At 42.4% G+C, this 13,190-nt stretch overlaps 1 protein-coding gene across 1 annotated transcript in view; it reads left to right on the forward strand.

The window, feature by feature from the left end:
• CRLF3 (cytokine receptor like factor 3) overlaps positions 1-13,190 on the forward strand; it is a 33,184-nt gene that overhangs the window by 4,838 nt on the left and 15,156 nt on the right. The window contains exons 3-6 of the mRNA XM_073310756.2: positions 3,396-3,483; positions 3,996-4,173; positions 5,322-5,544; positions 6,546-6,678. Coding sequence (XP_073166857.1) covers positions 3,396-3,483; positions 3,996-4,173; positions 5,322-5,544; positions 6,546-6,678 — 622 coding nt within the window. The remainder of the gene's footprint in view (positions 1-3,395; positions 3,484-3,995; positions 4,174-5,321; positions 5,545-6,545; positions 6,679-13,190) is intronic.

The raw sequence follows: 13,190 nt of genomic DNA on the forward strand, positions 1-13,190 counted from the left end.
GTCGGGGGCTTGCCCTGCTCCGCATGGCTCCCAGGAAGCAGCTGGCATGACTCTCTCCACCCCCCCCCGGCTCCTACGTAGTACGTGGAGGCATGGCCATGTGGCTCTCTGTGATGTCCCGTCTGCAGGCACCACCCCCGCAGCTCCCATTGGCCGCTGTTCCCAGCCAATGTGAGCTGCAGAGGTGGCACCTGCGGATGGGGCATGTGCAGAGCCGCCTGGCCATGTGTCCACATAGGAGCCGGAGAGAGGACATGCTTCCGGGAGCTGCTTGCGGTAAGGGCCACCCAGAGCATGCACCCCTGAGCCCCTCCCACGCCCCAATCCCCTGCCACAGCCCTGATTCCACCCTCCAAACCCCTCAATCCCAGCCCAGAGCCCCCTCTTGTACCCCAAACCCCTCATCCCTGGCCCCAGCACAGAGCCCACACCCCCAGCCAGAGTCCTCCCCAGCCCCGTGCCGCAACTGCCTGCCCCATCCCTGATCCCTCTCCTTCCCTCTGAACCCATTCATCCCAGCCCAGAGCACCCTCAACTCCTCATCCCCAGCCCCACCCCAGAGTCTGCAACCCCAGCCGGAGCCCTCACACCCCTCCCCTGTAACCCAACCACCTGCCCCAGCCCTGATCCCCCTCCTGTCCTCTGAATCTCTGTCTCAGCCTGGAGCCCCATCCAGCACCCCAAACCCCTCATCCCCAGTCCCCCCCGGAGCCCTCATTTCCCCCCCTCCCGCACCTCAACCTCAGCCCAGAGCCCCTTCCCGCACGCTGAACTTCTCATTTCTGGCCCCACCCAAGAACCCTCACCCCCAGCCGGAGCCCTCACCCCATCCTGCACCCCTACCCCCAATTTCATGAGCATTCATGGCTCACCATACAATTTCCATACCCCGATGTGGCCCTCAGGCTAAAAAGCGTGCCCACCCCTCGTGTAGATCATAGTGCATGTTATGATCTGCATGTTTTGGCTGAAATGGGCCTATCCTAAACTAGCACTAGTAAAGGTTTAAAGATCTCTGCAGAATTGGTGGTGGGGTGGGGGGAAACATATATCAATTCTCGCTTTTGAGGATCCATATTTTAGCATTTTGGTGTATATAACCCTAGGGTTAAGTATAAATGGGCTGAAGTATGGAATGGTAAAGGGGGAGAGTACCTTTCAGAGGTCTATATTACCACAAAGTTAATTTCCAGGCCACCAAAGCAGAAGCAATGTATGGTGTTTGGCCTCTTAAAATAAAATGTATCTCAGATGCCCCCATAAATAACAAAATATTTGTGACAGGTTTCAGAGTAACAGCCGTGTTAGTCTGTATTCGCAAAAAGAAAAGGAGTACTTGTGGCACCTTAGAGACTAACCAATTTATTTGAGCATGAGCTTTCGTGAGCTACAGCTCACTTCATCGGATGCATACCGTGGAAACTGCAGCAGACTTTATATACACACAGAGAATATGAAACAATACCTCCTCCCACCCCACTGTCCTGCTGGTAATAGCTTATCTAAAGTGATCATCAAGTTGGGCCATTTCCAGCACAAATCCAGGTTTTCTCACCCTCCGCCCCCCCACACAAATTCACTCTCCTGCTGGTGATAGCCCATCCAAAGTGACAACTCTCTACACAATGTAAATGTAAATATTTGTGTTGTTTTTGGTACTGTTAATCTGGCAGTTTATTTTAACCCTAGGTGGAACTTCAGTGGCGCATAGGTCTTATGCTAGTCCTTTGCACAGGGGGTAAATTTCACCCTATGTGGTCCAATTGCTTTTGCTCTAGGAGAGAATAAATTTGGATTTGAGTTTATTTTATATTGGAAAATGAGTTTCTGCCAAAATAGAGTGAATGTTTGTTCCAGCATTTGGGACTGGAGGGAAGCTATTTTGAGTCTGTGGAGTAAAAACATAGTGTACAGAAGTTCAAGGATTATACTGTACTGCCTGTCACTGACCTTTCCCTCCCTCACATCCCATTTATATCTGCAAGGAAAGTCATGCTTTTCTCCAGAAGATTTGCAGTTGAGACAGAAAACAATAGAAGTGTTGAGGTGTCCCGTTAAGGGTGAACTATTCCATATCATTACCAAATATCTAGTCACAAAGGAATGTTGCTACTGACTGTGTCCCTGCCCCGGAGAATCTATTCTGTGCCATTTTTCAGCTATGATTGTGCTGGTTGTTTCCTTGTATTGTTTTTGTCTGTCTCAACTTTAACTTTCTTCCACTGTGCTCTCTGGTTTGTGAACTGCAACATATCGTACAGTCTGCTACTTGCACTTGGATGTGAGTTTTGTGCTTAAGGAAGTTGCTAGCTTTGCTGTCTGAATGAAGTCCTGTATCCACCAAAGCAATTTGTTACTTTCCAAATAGTTTCACCTACTCCTGTGAAGCTGGTATTAACACCATCTCCATTTGATCACAGGAGGTGGCATAACTTGCATAAGTCTGATAAGACCTTATATCAGAGCTCCTGGATCCCTGGCCACTGGTCTACTTCTAATCCACTGGGCCACAGCTGTCTATGTGGACACTGGCAGTAAAAGTTTTGCTATACAGTGGCTCTATTCTGAACTAGAGGGGCCACCTCTGAGCAAGAAGGGAATTCAGTTTTCATGCACATTCAATCTTTTGCTGCCAAATATAGTGTGCGTTTTTATTTTTATTTTTTTTTAAATGTTGGCAACTGTGCACTTGGAACTGGACTGAGCTCACATATCTCCCACAGATCACTGTACACTCATCAGATGATAAACTTGGGAAGAGTCCAAGCTGGATTTAAGCAGAAGTCACTGTAGATATTCCTATAATTTCAGGGGTTGCCACGTAAATGTAGGGGATCAGAGCTGATGTGTTTGAAATGCTTTCTATTTATCTATTTATCTTGCACTGCTCAGACTATCACAGAACGTTACATTTGCAAAAATTAAAAAAAAAATACATTAATGATGATGAGCAGGGCCTGATTCTGTGCACTGTTGAACCTGTTATAATTTCTTTGCCAGTTTTAGCTTTTTGAGATTCTAATCAGTAAAGATGCTCTGCCTTTTGATGATGTTTCCCGTTTAAAGTAGTTGAGCTGTCAAGTAGGTGGAGCCAGAGGATAAGGAGCCATGATTTCTGGCATCTGGCCCCAGCTCTGTTATTGTCTGGGACCTCGGTCAAATCACCTAACTCTCTCCTGTGAGTTCCTACAAAGCTCTTTGTCATCAGAGGATGCTATATAGGCATATATTAGTAACTAATAGAATTTCAACACTTGTATCTTCTAGCTAAGTGTCTTGCAGGAGCATTGAAAACACTGACACCCCCCCCGCACTGGTTATTCTTTGATGTGAAGAATGTTTTTCTTGGGCATTTTTCATATCAGGAACAATTTTTTTTTATTCTTTCATTCCAGGAGAGAGCGTCATCCATGAGGTCATGGGAGAGCAGAATGAAAACCTGTGCAACTTTACAAAAAAGGCTTTGCACATTCAGCTGGATAGGTAAGAGACATCAATCTGGTGGGGGGATTTGAGAATTCAGCAAGGAACACGATTGACATGCCTCTACATAGGGTTTTTTTGTTTTTGTTCCTTTTTAAGGCAATGAACATTAGGGGCTTTTATTTCAAAGGTTTATTTTAGGCTTTGCTGTCCCACTTACATATAGATTCTGATAGGGGTTGGCCTTGATAATTCAAGTAGTGTTCAGTCCTCAGATGGTCTCTCTTGAAATATGGACTGTTTTTTTGCAATTGTTTTCATCAATCCCAATGAAAGAGAAGAGATTACTGAGACACAGACAACATCATTAGGCCAAAAATATTAGCTACTTCCTCAGTCTTTTAAGTCTGAAATCTGGAATTCCTTTAATGTTCTAATTTTTAAAACCAGTCCCTTGAAGTATAGACTTAAAAAAATAATCAATCCCACATGTGTTGTCTTTTAAGTGTATCGCTGAAATAGAATTGTATACAAGCTGCTCCCTTACATGTTAGCAATTTTTCTTTCCTTAGCTTGCCAGAAGTGCCCGCCTTGGTTGATGTGCCTTGTTTATCTGCCCAGCTGGATGACTGTCTTCTTACTATAGTGAAAAATCAAATCTTCAACCATGGGACTGTAGCATCTCGGCCACCTGTACAGATAGAAGAACTTACTGAGAAGCCTGGCGGTATCCTAGTCCGGTGGTGTAAGGTGAGTAAATCTCTTGAATGAATGTAACTCAGATTCTCTTTTAGACCCTGTTTCAAAAAAATAAAAAAGGTATTCTTTCTCAAAAGAAACTGAACGTCACTTTCACTTCTTTCTCCGTCAAGGGAATCATCTCCTTCTGACTTGGGATTTAAAATATACTGGAAGAAATTGTATGTTACGGTCCGATCCAGGTGCACATAATGATAGTTTTTGAGGCACAAGTGTGTGTGGAGGAAGACCTTCACATGAGAATCCAACCCCTAGTCTGCTCAGTCTGGCACTGGGCTACCTATTTGCTTCTCCCAGTATCTGCCAATTAGTGCAACAGGTCTGTCTACAACCTGTTGTGTAGAAAAGCCAGCAGAGGTAGCTGAAAAAACTGCACACTCCTCCTCTCTTCTTGGGCCAAACTGTTGGAAATGGAAGAGGCAGCAGCTTACCTCACCCAGCCTTCCCCTCCCCAAAAAAACAGCCTACAACACTTCCCACTAAACAGATGAGTGCTACAGAAATATGACACTATCATCTAAATAGCAATTGCAGAAACAGGTCTTAGTGTCACACATTTGTCAGAAGCACAGATTGACACAGAAATAAACATCTTGTAGAATCCATACTTGGTGGTGGTATGTATTACAGTAGGTAATTGCAGATAGGGCTCCATTGTGCGAGATGCTGTATCAACAATGGAAAACTCCCATTGATTTCCATGATGCCAGGATTTCACTCATAGGGATAAACAGTCCCTACCACATTAAACTTATGCACCCTTAAATATTTGAGTACTCTGGTAGGTACAGTGGGTGAGTAGAGAAACTCAGATTTTGTATCAGACACTTGGCTAATTGCTTTCTTCAGTTTTCAGAAGGCATTCCTTTTTTATTCAATAAATCAAAGGTATGGTTGCTAGGACCATACATATTTAAGTTGCTGCTGGATGGCTCTATCTTCCTTGCCATTCCTCCCCAGAAGTATGAAAGAATGTTGTGTTTTGGCTGCTGTTTTAACAAAGACCAACCATTAGTCACCTTACCTTGTGAAGGACAAATGTTGGTAACTTGCACTGCTACTGGGATACATTGTAGTTCAAAGAAATCCAGGGAAGAAATGGTCATGATCCCTTGTTAATGGAATAAATGTCTGTTTAGGTGGATGATGACTTTATACCACAAGACTACAGGCTTCAGTATCGCAAGAGTACTGCCAATCACTTTGAAGATGTGTATGTTGGCTCAGAGATGGAATTCATAGTACTACATATCGACCCAAATGTTGATTACCAGTTCAGAGTCTGTGCCCGGGGTGACGGACGCCAGGAATGGAGTCCATGGAGTATTCCACAAACTGGCCGTTCTACATTAGTTCCTCATGGTATAAACTTTTGTTGTTAGTCTTCTGAAGCTTATAGTGTGTGTGAAAAAAACATAACGTGCTGTAGATTATGAGGAGCTGTTTGCTGTCTGAAGACAATGGAGTTTCCTGCCTTGCAATATATGGAATTAAATGTGTATCTAAATAATACAAGGTAATTAGATACATACCCTTCTACAGTTGAATTCTTTGCTTAAATTTAACTGCAGCTAGTTCTGTAGCACACATGGTAGCTATCAAGCTGATGCTTGGGCTGGAGCAGTGCCTGCACTTGGAAAATGCCAGTGTGAGATTCTGTTCTGTGTTTCATGAAGAATTTTAAATCACATCTGTCATGCCTGTTGTGTCAGAGCCTGTTTTCAGGGGTTTTCTACCTACAACCAATTCAAAAGGGAAGTAATGAGAAATGGAGCATTAACTATTTTCTGGCTTTTCTCAAGGATTTCTGGTTTCTGTAATAGCCTGGGACTTTGCTTTCCTTGAGGGTGGAAAGTTAGGAATTTATTTCTCAATGGAAGCGTATCTCATTGTGATGTTATTTAGACAAGTACTTGAGGGGTTAATAAGACACACTGAATGACAAACTGAAGATCTTTCCTATTTTTTTTCCTCATTATTATAGAAAATCTACGTCCAATAAGTTTGTAAATGTCTATAAGGCTAGTTCTTAAACTGGCTGAAAATGAAAGAAATGCCAGTTTATCTTTAGTCCCAATTAATTTTATAAGAAAACTGTGTAATATACATTTTTGTCACTTCTTTGTAAGTGATCATAGCCAAGAGTCAAATGCAGGTTAATCTTTTTGGCAACAATCACAATATTGCAGAAAAATGCCTCATTTCTCTCACTCCTTTTGCACATCAATGAGAGGTTAGACCCAGAGCTTTGGTAACGTGACTCTAACTTGCACGTGAAGTAAAAAGACTGGATGCAGCCAACGGAAGCTCCTTCCCCACATGATAGCCAGTGAAGTAATTCATGTTTTTGTTTTTGTTTTAAGAATGGACAGCAGGTTTGGAGGGTTACAGCCTGAGCAGTCGAAGAAACATAGCACTTCGAAATGATTCTCAGTCATGTGGTGTGCTCTACTCCAAAGCTCCTACTTACTTCTGTGGGCAGACATTAACGTTCAGGCAAGTACATGCTATATTGCCATTGCATGAGGCACTTACGCAAACGGAATTTCCTGTTTTGTCTCATTTTGCTACCGCTGTGTTGTACAGTGAACTCAAGCCTCACTGTGCCTCTGAGTTGTAAACTCCCAAATCACTGACTTAGTGGTGTGTACATAATACGCAGTCCAATTTGTGTGTGAAGCCTGACCCTTCCTCTCTTTGCTTCCACCTCCTAGTTCTTCAGGACAAAGTCCAAGACCCTCTTGTAGGATCCATCCTTACTTAAAACAGGAGCTGAAGTGCTCTATTCCTTCCTCAATGAGATCCCCAAATTAGCCTAGACTGAGTGGACCTGTGGTATGTTTAGAACTTTTTTTGGCGCGTCTCAGCAACTGCTCTGACCTGATCTAAAGCCCATTGGTATTCTTCCATTGACTCCAGTGGGCTTTGGATTAGGTCCCCTAAACAGTAACCTCTGTCTTTCCCAACCCTCCCGATTCTTCTAGGACTGTTGGAGCTTGTTTTCCTGTGACAGTGTAAGAATGGCTAATTGGCAGTGGAGTAAGTTCTCAAAAAGATACCACCTCCAGCATAATTATAGCTCTGGTCAGATGACTGTTGTTCGCCATCTGTAGAAACTCCTGAGGGGAAAAGGTAGCTTGGGGAACTTACTTTCAGGGTTAAGAATTTAGTCCGGCACAACAGTGAGATTAGAAACCTTGGCAGCTTTTCTGCATTGAGCCCTTCCCTTGAGATGATGCTGTTCAGCTGGGGAAGAGGAGAGTCCCTTTGGAGATGTCTCGTCTGCCAGGCAGTGTCAGTTGTGATTGTAGATCTAAGAGACATAGCCATAGCTTTTCCCCAACTTTCTCTTATTACGCAGACTGACAGTTTTTGTGTAATAGGCTTGACAATCCTGCTGCAAACTCCGCTTGTAGTTTAGGGGGTGTGATTATGGTGTTTATCCATGTAGCTTTCTAGATGAAGTTACATTAACCCTAACCCTGAAACTTGGATTCTGTTGGCTTTGGTTGGTCATAGGGCACGGGCATATTCAACTGTCCATTGTCTGCCATGGATGCAAAGGGCTCCAAAATTCCATCTCAAATAAAACACCAGGCTTAATATTGCTTTGTACAAAAGCATCTCTGCTATTAAATGCAGAGCTTTGAGGCTTTCCCTGGTTCTGTTTCACACCAGTGTCTTACCTTTTCATATTGATAATGGAGATGAAAATGCTTTTGATGTGCAGTTTTTTGTAGTGTGGATTTTGCTCCTTCTCTTTTAGGAAAGATCATGTTTCTGTGTCACAGAGCACTAGGCCACATGTGTCTGCAAAAGATTTGATGGAACAGGTGTTTTTTTAAGAGAATCTTGAAAGTTAGAAAATAGGTTGTGTTACTTTCCCCAATCCCCACAAGAGCTTCCCATTTCAAAGCATATATTAGATTCTGCTAGTTCACGAGATGCAATACTTAGCATTTGGCTTTATCCATCTGTTTCAGCAGTACATTCACAAAGGGATAACCAGCCTCCTGGATAGAAACGGGCAAGACTCATGTTACAGATAATCTTCTTGTCATATATTCAGGAGGCATAATAGCCTCTCCAGTGAGTAGCAAAGCTGTAATAAAAACAGCATTTCGTATGTCCCCTTCTTAGAACTAGATCTCTTTGATTGGAGTGTCACCAACCAAGACATTTAGATGAGGCTATAATTGGAGGTATGATGTAATTGGCCTGGGCCAATGTTATTCCCAGTTCTCTGCTGCCCCCATGGAGCTGTGCTTGGAAGGGATGGTGAGAGATTCTCTAGGGTGACCACCCCCTGCTCTTCAGACTGCAGTTGTTCGTAATGTTTATACTTGCAGTAGGAAGGCAAGAATAGTCCAGCTGCGCTAGCAATTCAAGATGATACAGCAGAGTAAATGAGGCTGTCTGACAGGCAACACAGTGTGCACTGGTGACTCTGGTAGGTTTAGCCTAATCTACATACAGCTAATTCATAAATAAGTGCATATGATGGATGGTGGCTTGTGCGTCTTTGTTTTGAGATTAATGGAAACTGGGGAGTGTTCGATTTCACTAACTATAAAAACCTATGGTTGATCTTGTACATCTGTCTACTCCCTGCAGTTACAAGGAGAGGACATCTTGTGGGCTGCATGCTGCCCTCCAACAAAGTGATTATATGGAATTTAAAACATGGTCTGTTAAATAGTATTTCTACTGCATGTTCTAGATACACTTAACAACTCCAGGTTACAAGTTCTCCAAAACTGCAGAGAAAAATAGTCCTCCTAAATATGGATTCTAGATCAAATGATTTTCATTAGTAAAATGAATAGCAGTTTACCCCTGAACACCACTGAAACTTTCATAGCTAAATCTTTCTAAAAGTTATATATATAGGACTCCTCCTGTCTAGGGCTGTGCTTCCTGGGATGGTTTGCTGCTGGAATTGACAAAAATATTAAGTTAAGAAATAGTGTCCTGCACCAAACCCATGGGCCTGTTAACAATTTAAGCTTATCCCCTTACTGGGGTGCCCAGCCTGCCACCATGCCCAGGGTGCTTATACTGTGTGTGTTGGCATATTATGTTTGTAAGAATTTCTACACAGTTGCCTTTAAGTCCAATTGTTCTGTCCTGCTGATTGTGCGATGGCTCTGTCTTCCCTCTACTACTAGTCTAGCTTCTTTCTGTGATCTGCTCAGTCATAAATACCAATTTGTATGAGGTGATTGATCTAAGCCATGGATCACTTATTTGAAAATGGGTTTTAAATTTACAGATAAGCTAGTGCAGTTGGTCAGCTTTGTTATGAAAACATACATATTTCCAGACAAAAAAAATCGGAGATGCTGCATTAACTGGAGGGGCAAAGAATTGATATTCTCTAATGTACAAAGTTACGATATCTGAACATTTCTAAGTTAATATTTATAAAACTGCAATAATGACTAGACCTAATGAAAACAAACTATAGCAGATGAGAATTGTAAACCTTATCTAATGTTCTTTTGTACAATTAGTTCTCATTGTGGATCAATTCATAATGCACAACTTCAAGACACTTGGATTTTTGTTTTCTTAGCTGAAAGCTATGTTATAAAGCAATCTCAGTGATGATTTCCAGAGAACTGAAAAGCCTGATAAAATAGGAGAGTACAACATGGTTCCAATTTGGAGTTCTCCTGTACATCTTGAAGGAACTAACTAGTAATTTGCTAGACTACTCTCAAAATCATAAAATATAAAAAAAGGGCTTTATTAATTTCCAATTCTTGAAGCTGCTGTTGCATCTTTGTAAAGTTGGACAAATCATAGAAATGTAGGCCCTCGAGAGGTTATCAAGATGAGCTTCCTATCCTGTGGCAAGATCAAGTATATTTAGACCATCCCTGTCAGACATTTGTCCAGCCTGTTCTTAAAGACCACAAATGATGCAGATTCCAGGACCTCTCTTCAAAGCCTATTCTAGTGCTTAACTAGCCTTACAGTTAAGTTAAATATTAATAACTTTTTAAATTTCCCTTACTGCAGATTAATCCCATTACTTCTTGTCCTACCTTCAGTGGACGTGGACAGCACAGCCCGTAATATGTGTGAAGACTTATCAGTACCCCCCACAGTTTGTTTTTAAGACTGAACATGCCCAATGTTTTTTCCTTTTCTCATAGATCAGGTTTTCTAAACCTTTTATCACTGTTATTGCTCTTCTCTGGACTCCCTCTAGATTGTTCACATCTTAACATGTGGTGTCCAGAACTGGACACAGTACTCCAGCTGGGGCCTCACTAGTGCCAAGTAGGACAAAGTAGGACATTTACTACATAACACTCCTTTAACCCAGAATATTTGCTTTTTTTTTTTTTTTTTTGCAACTGCATCACATTGACTCTTATTCAATTTGTGATCCACTGTAGCCCCTAGATATTTGCAGCAGTACTGCTGCATATCTCGGGGGCTTTCAACCTGTGAACCTCTGGGGGTCCACAGACTATGCCTAAGATTTCCAAAGGGGTCCACACCTCCATACAAAAATTTTTTAGTGATCCGCAAATGGAAAAAAGTTTGAAAACCCCCTGGCATATGATTTTGCTTAAGTGTAGTACCTTGGTCTGGTCTTTCATCTCATTGAATTCAGATCAAGTCTCCAATTGGTCTAGGTTCCTTTGAATTCTAATCCTTCTCATTCTAATTGCATCCCATCCCAGATTAGTGACCTCCCCAGATTTTATACACATACTCTCCCTTCCATTATCCAAGTCATTCATGAAAATATTGACTAGTACTGGACCCCTGCCCACACAATACATCCTTCACGTTTGCCAGTGAACCACTGACAACTACTTTGTGCACCAACCTTATAGTAATTTAATCTATACTACATTTTTCTGGTTTGCTTATGAGTGTGTCAAGTGGGACTGTGATAAAAGCCTTACTAAAATCAGTATCACATCTGCTTCTCTCCCACCATCCTCTAGGAAATTAACCTTGTCAAAGAAGGAAATTAGATTGGTTTGGCATGATTTGTACTTGAGAAATCCATGCTAGCTATTTCTTATAACCTTATTATCTTGCTGGTGCTTATAAATTGATTGATTAATAATTTGGTGCAGTATCTTTCCAGGTGTCAAAGTTAAGCTGACTGGTCTGTAATTCCTTGGGTTCTCTTTGTTCCTCTTTTTAAAGGTAGCTACTATGTTTGCCCTTCTTCAGTCCTCTGAGACCTCATCCGTCTGCCATAAGTTCTCAAGGAACTAGCTGAAGCAATCATCTTTAAGTACCCTGACAACTTTAATACATTAACTTATCTAAATATTCTTTAACCTGTTCTTTCCCTATTTTGGCTTGTATTCCTTCCCCCTTGAATATTAATTGTATTAAGTATCTGGTCACCATTAAATGTTTTGATGAAGACTGAAGGCAAATAAGCATTGAACACCTCTGCTGCCTTGATGCCATAAGTTACAGTAACTCCTCGCTTAACATTGTAGTTATGTTCCTGAAAAATGCTACTTTAAGTGAAACTATGTTAAGCAAATCTAATTCCTCCATAAGAATTAATTTAAATAGCAGGGGGTTAGGTTCCAGGGAAACTTTTTTCGCTGGACAAAAAATCCCTTTTTAAAATATATATATATACACACACACACAGTATAAGTTTTAAACAAATAATTTATTACTGTACACAGCAATGATGATTGTGAAGCTTGGTTGAGGTGGTGAAGTCAGAGGGTGGGATATTTCCCAGGGAATGCCTTACTGCTAAATGATAAACTAGCATTCGGCTGAGCCCTCAAGGGTTAACACGTTGTTAATGCAGCCTCACACTCTACAAGGCAGCACAAACAGAGGGAGGGGAGACAGCATGGCAAACAGAGACAGACTCACACCCTGTGGGTGGGAGAGAGATGCACATTTCCCCTTTAAGTACATTGCCTTTTAAAGTAGATCAGCAAGTTGAGATAGCAGCTGCTGCCAGCAAGCTTCCTCTGTCCTGAGCCCTGTCCTGTCCCCCCCACGCTATGGAGATAAGGTTGTTGGGGGGGGGGGCTTAGGGGGACACCCTGACATTAGCACTCCTCTTCCCCCCACCCCCCTGCACAGCAAGCAGGAGGCTCCCGGGAGCAGCTCTTAGGTAGATGGCAGGAGCAGCACACGGCGGGGGGGGGGGGGGGGGGGGAATGACAGCTGTGGTGCCCAGCAATTGATAGCGTGCTGGGTGGCTGCCACACAGGGAACTTAGGGGAGCAGGGAGCTGATAGGGGGACTGCCGGTCCATGCTGGTTCCAAGCCCCCACCAGCCAGCTCCAACAGGCTGTTCTTCCTGCAAGCAGTGGACAAAGCAGGCGGCTGCCAAAGAACATTATATGGGTGCATTGTGCAACTTTAAACAAGCATATTACCTAATTGATCAGCAAGGTAACAACAAAACAAGGTTAACCGGGATGACTTTAAGTGAGGAGTTACTGTATTAGCTGTCTCAGCTCCAGTAAAAACCAATCCCCACCAAAACCGGGCAGGTTGCTTTTTCAAGAATGCTCAAGGGATTTAGGAGCTTAAATCCTGTTGGTTTTAAAATGACTTTGCCACTTAGGAGTCTGTTTCTTTGAAAGTCAACATAAATCACGTGGACTTTCTTGAAAATTTTACCCAGCATCTTTAAGCAGCAACGAAGAGTAACAGAGGTAAATGTATGATTCACAGGACAGAAAAACACACATCCATTTATAGAAGTATCTTTAAACATATAGCTTCTATGGCCTCCCTCCCTTTATAGGCCTGATTATTAGCCTTTGGCTGGGATGTGGACATTAGGTTTTAATGGTTCATCCATAAACACAAGTCTGTTTGGTTGATCATTGAAAAAGTCTCACTATCCGTTCTTTATCAAAATCATAAATTCATTTTGGCAGAAGCCAGGCTTGCAAATTACTTTTCCTGTTACTTGTTTTAAGATTCTGCCCCCACCAGAGGCATGGTCTCTCTATCCAAAGAAAGTTAGCAGGATGAGTTAGGTT

The sequence above is a fragment of the Lepidochelys kempii genome, chromosome 14, assembly GCF_965140285.1.
Source record: "Lepidochelys kempii isolate rLepKem1 chromosome 14, rLepKem1.hap1, whole genome shotgun sequence".
Taxonomy (NCBI): domain Eukaryota; kingdom Metazoa; phylum Chordata; order Testudines; family Cheloniidae; genus Lepidochelys; species Lepidochelys kempii.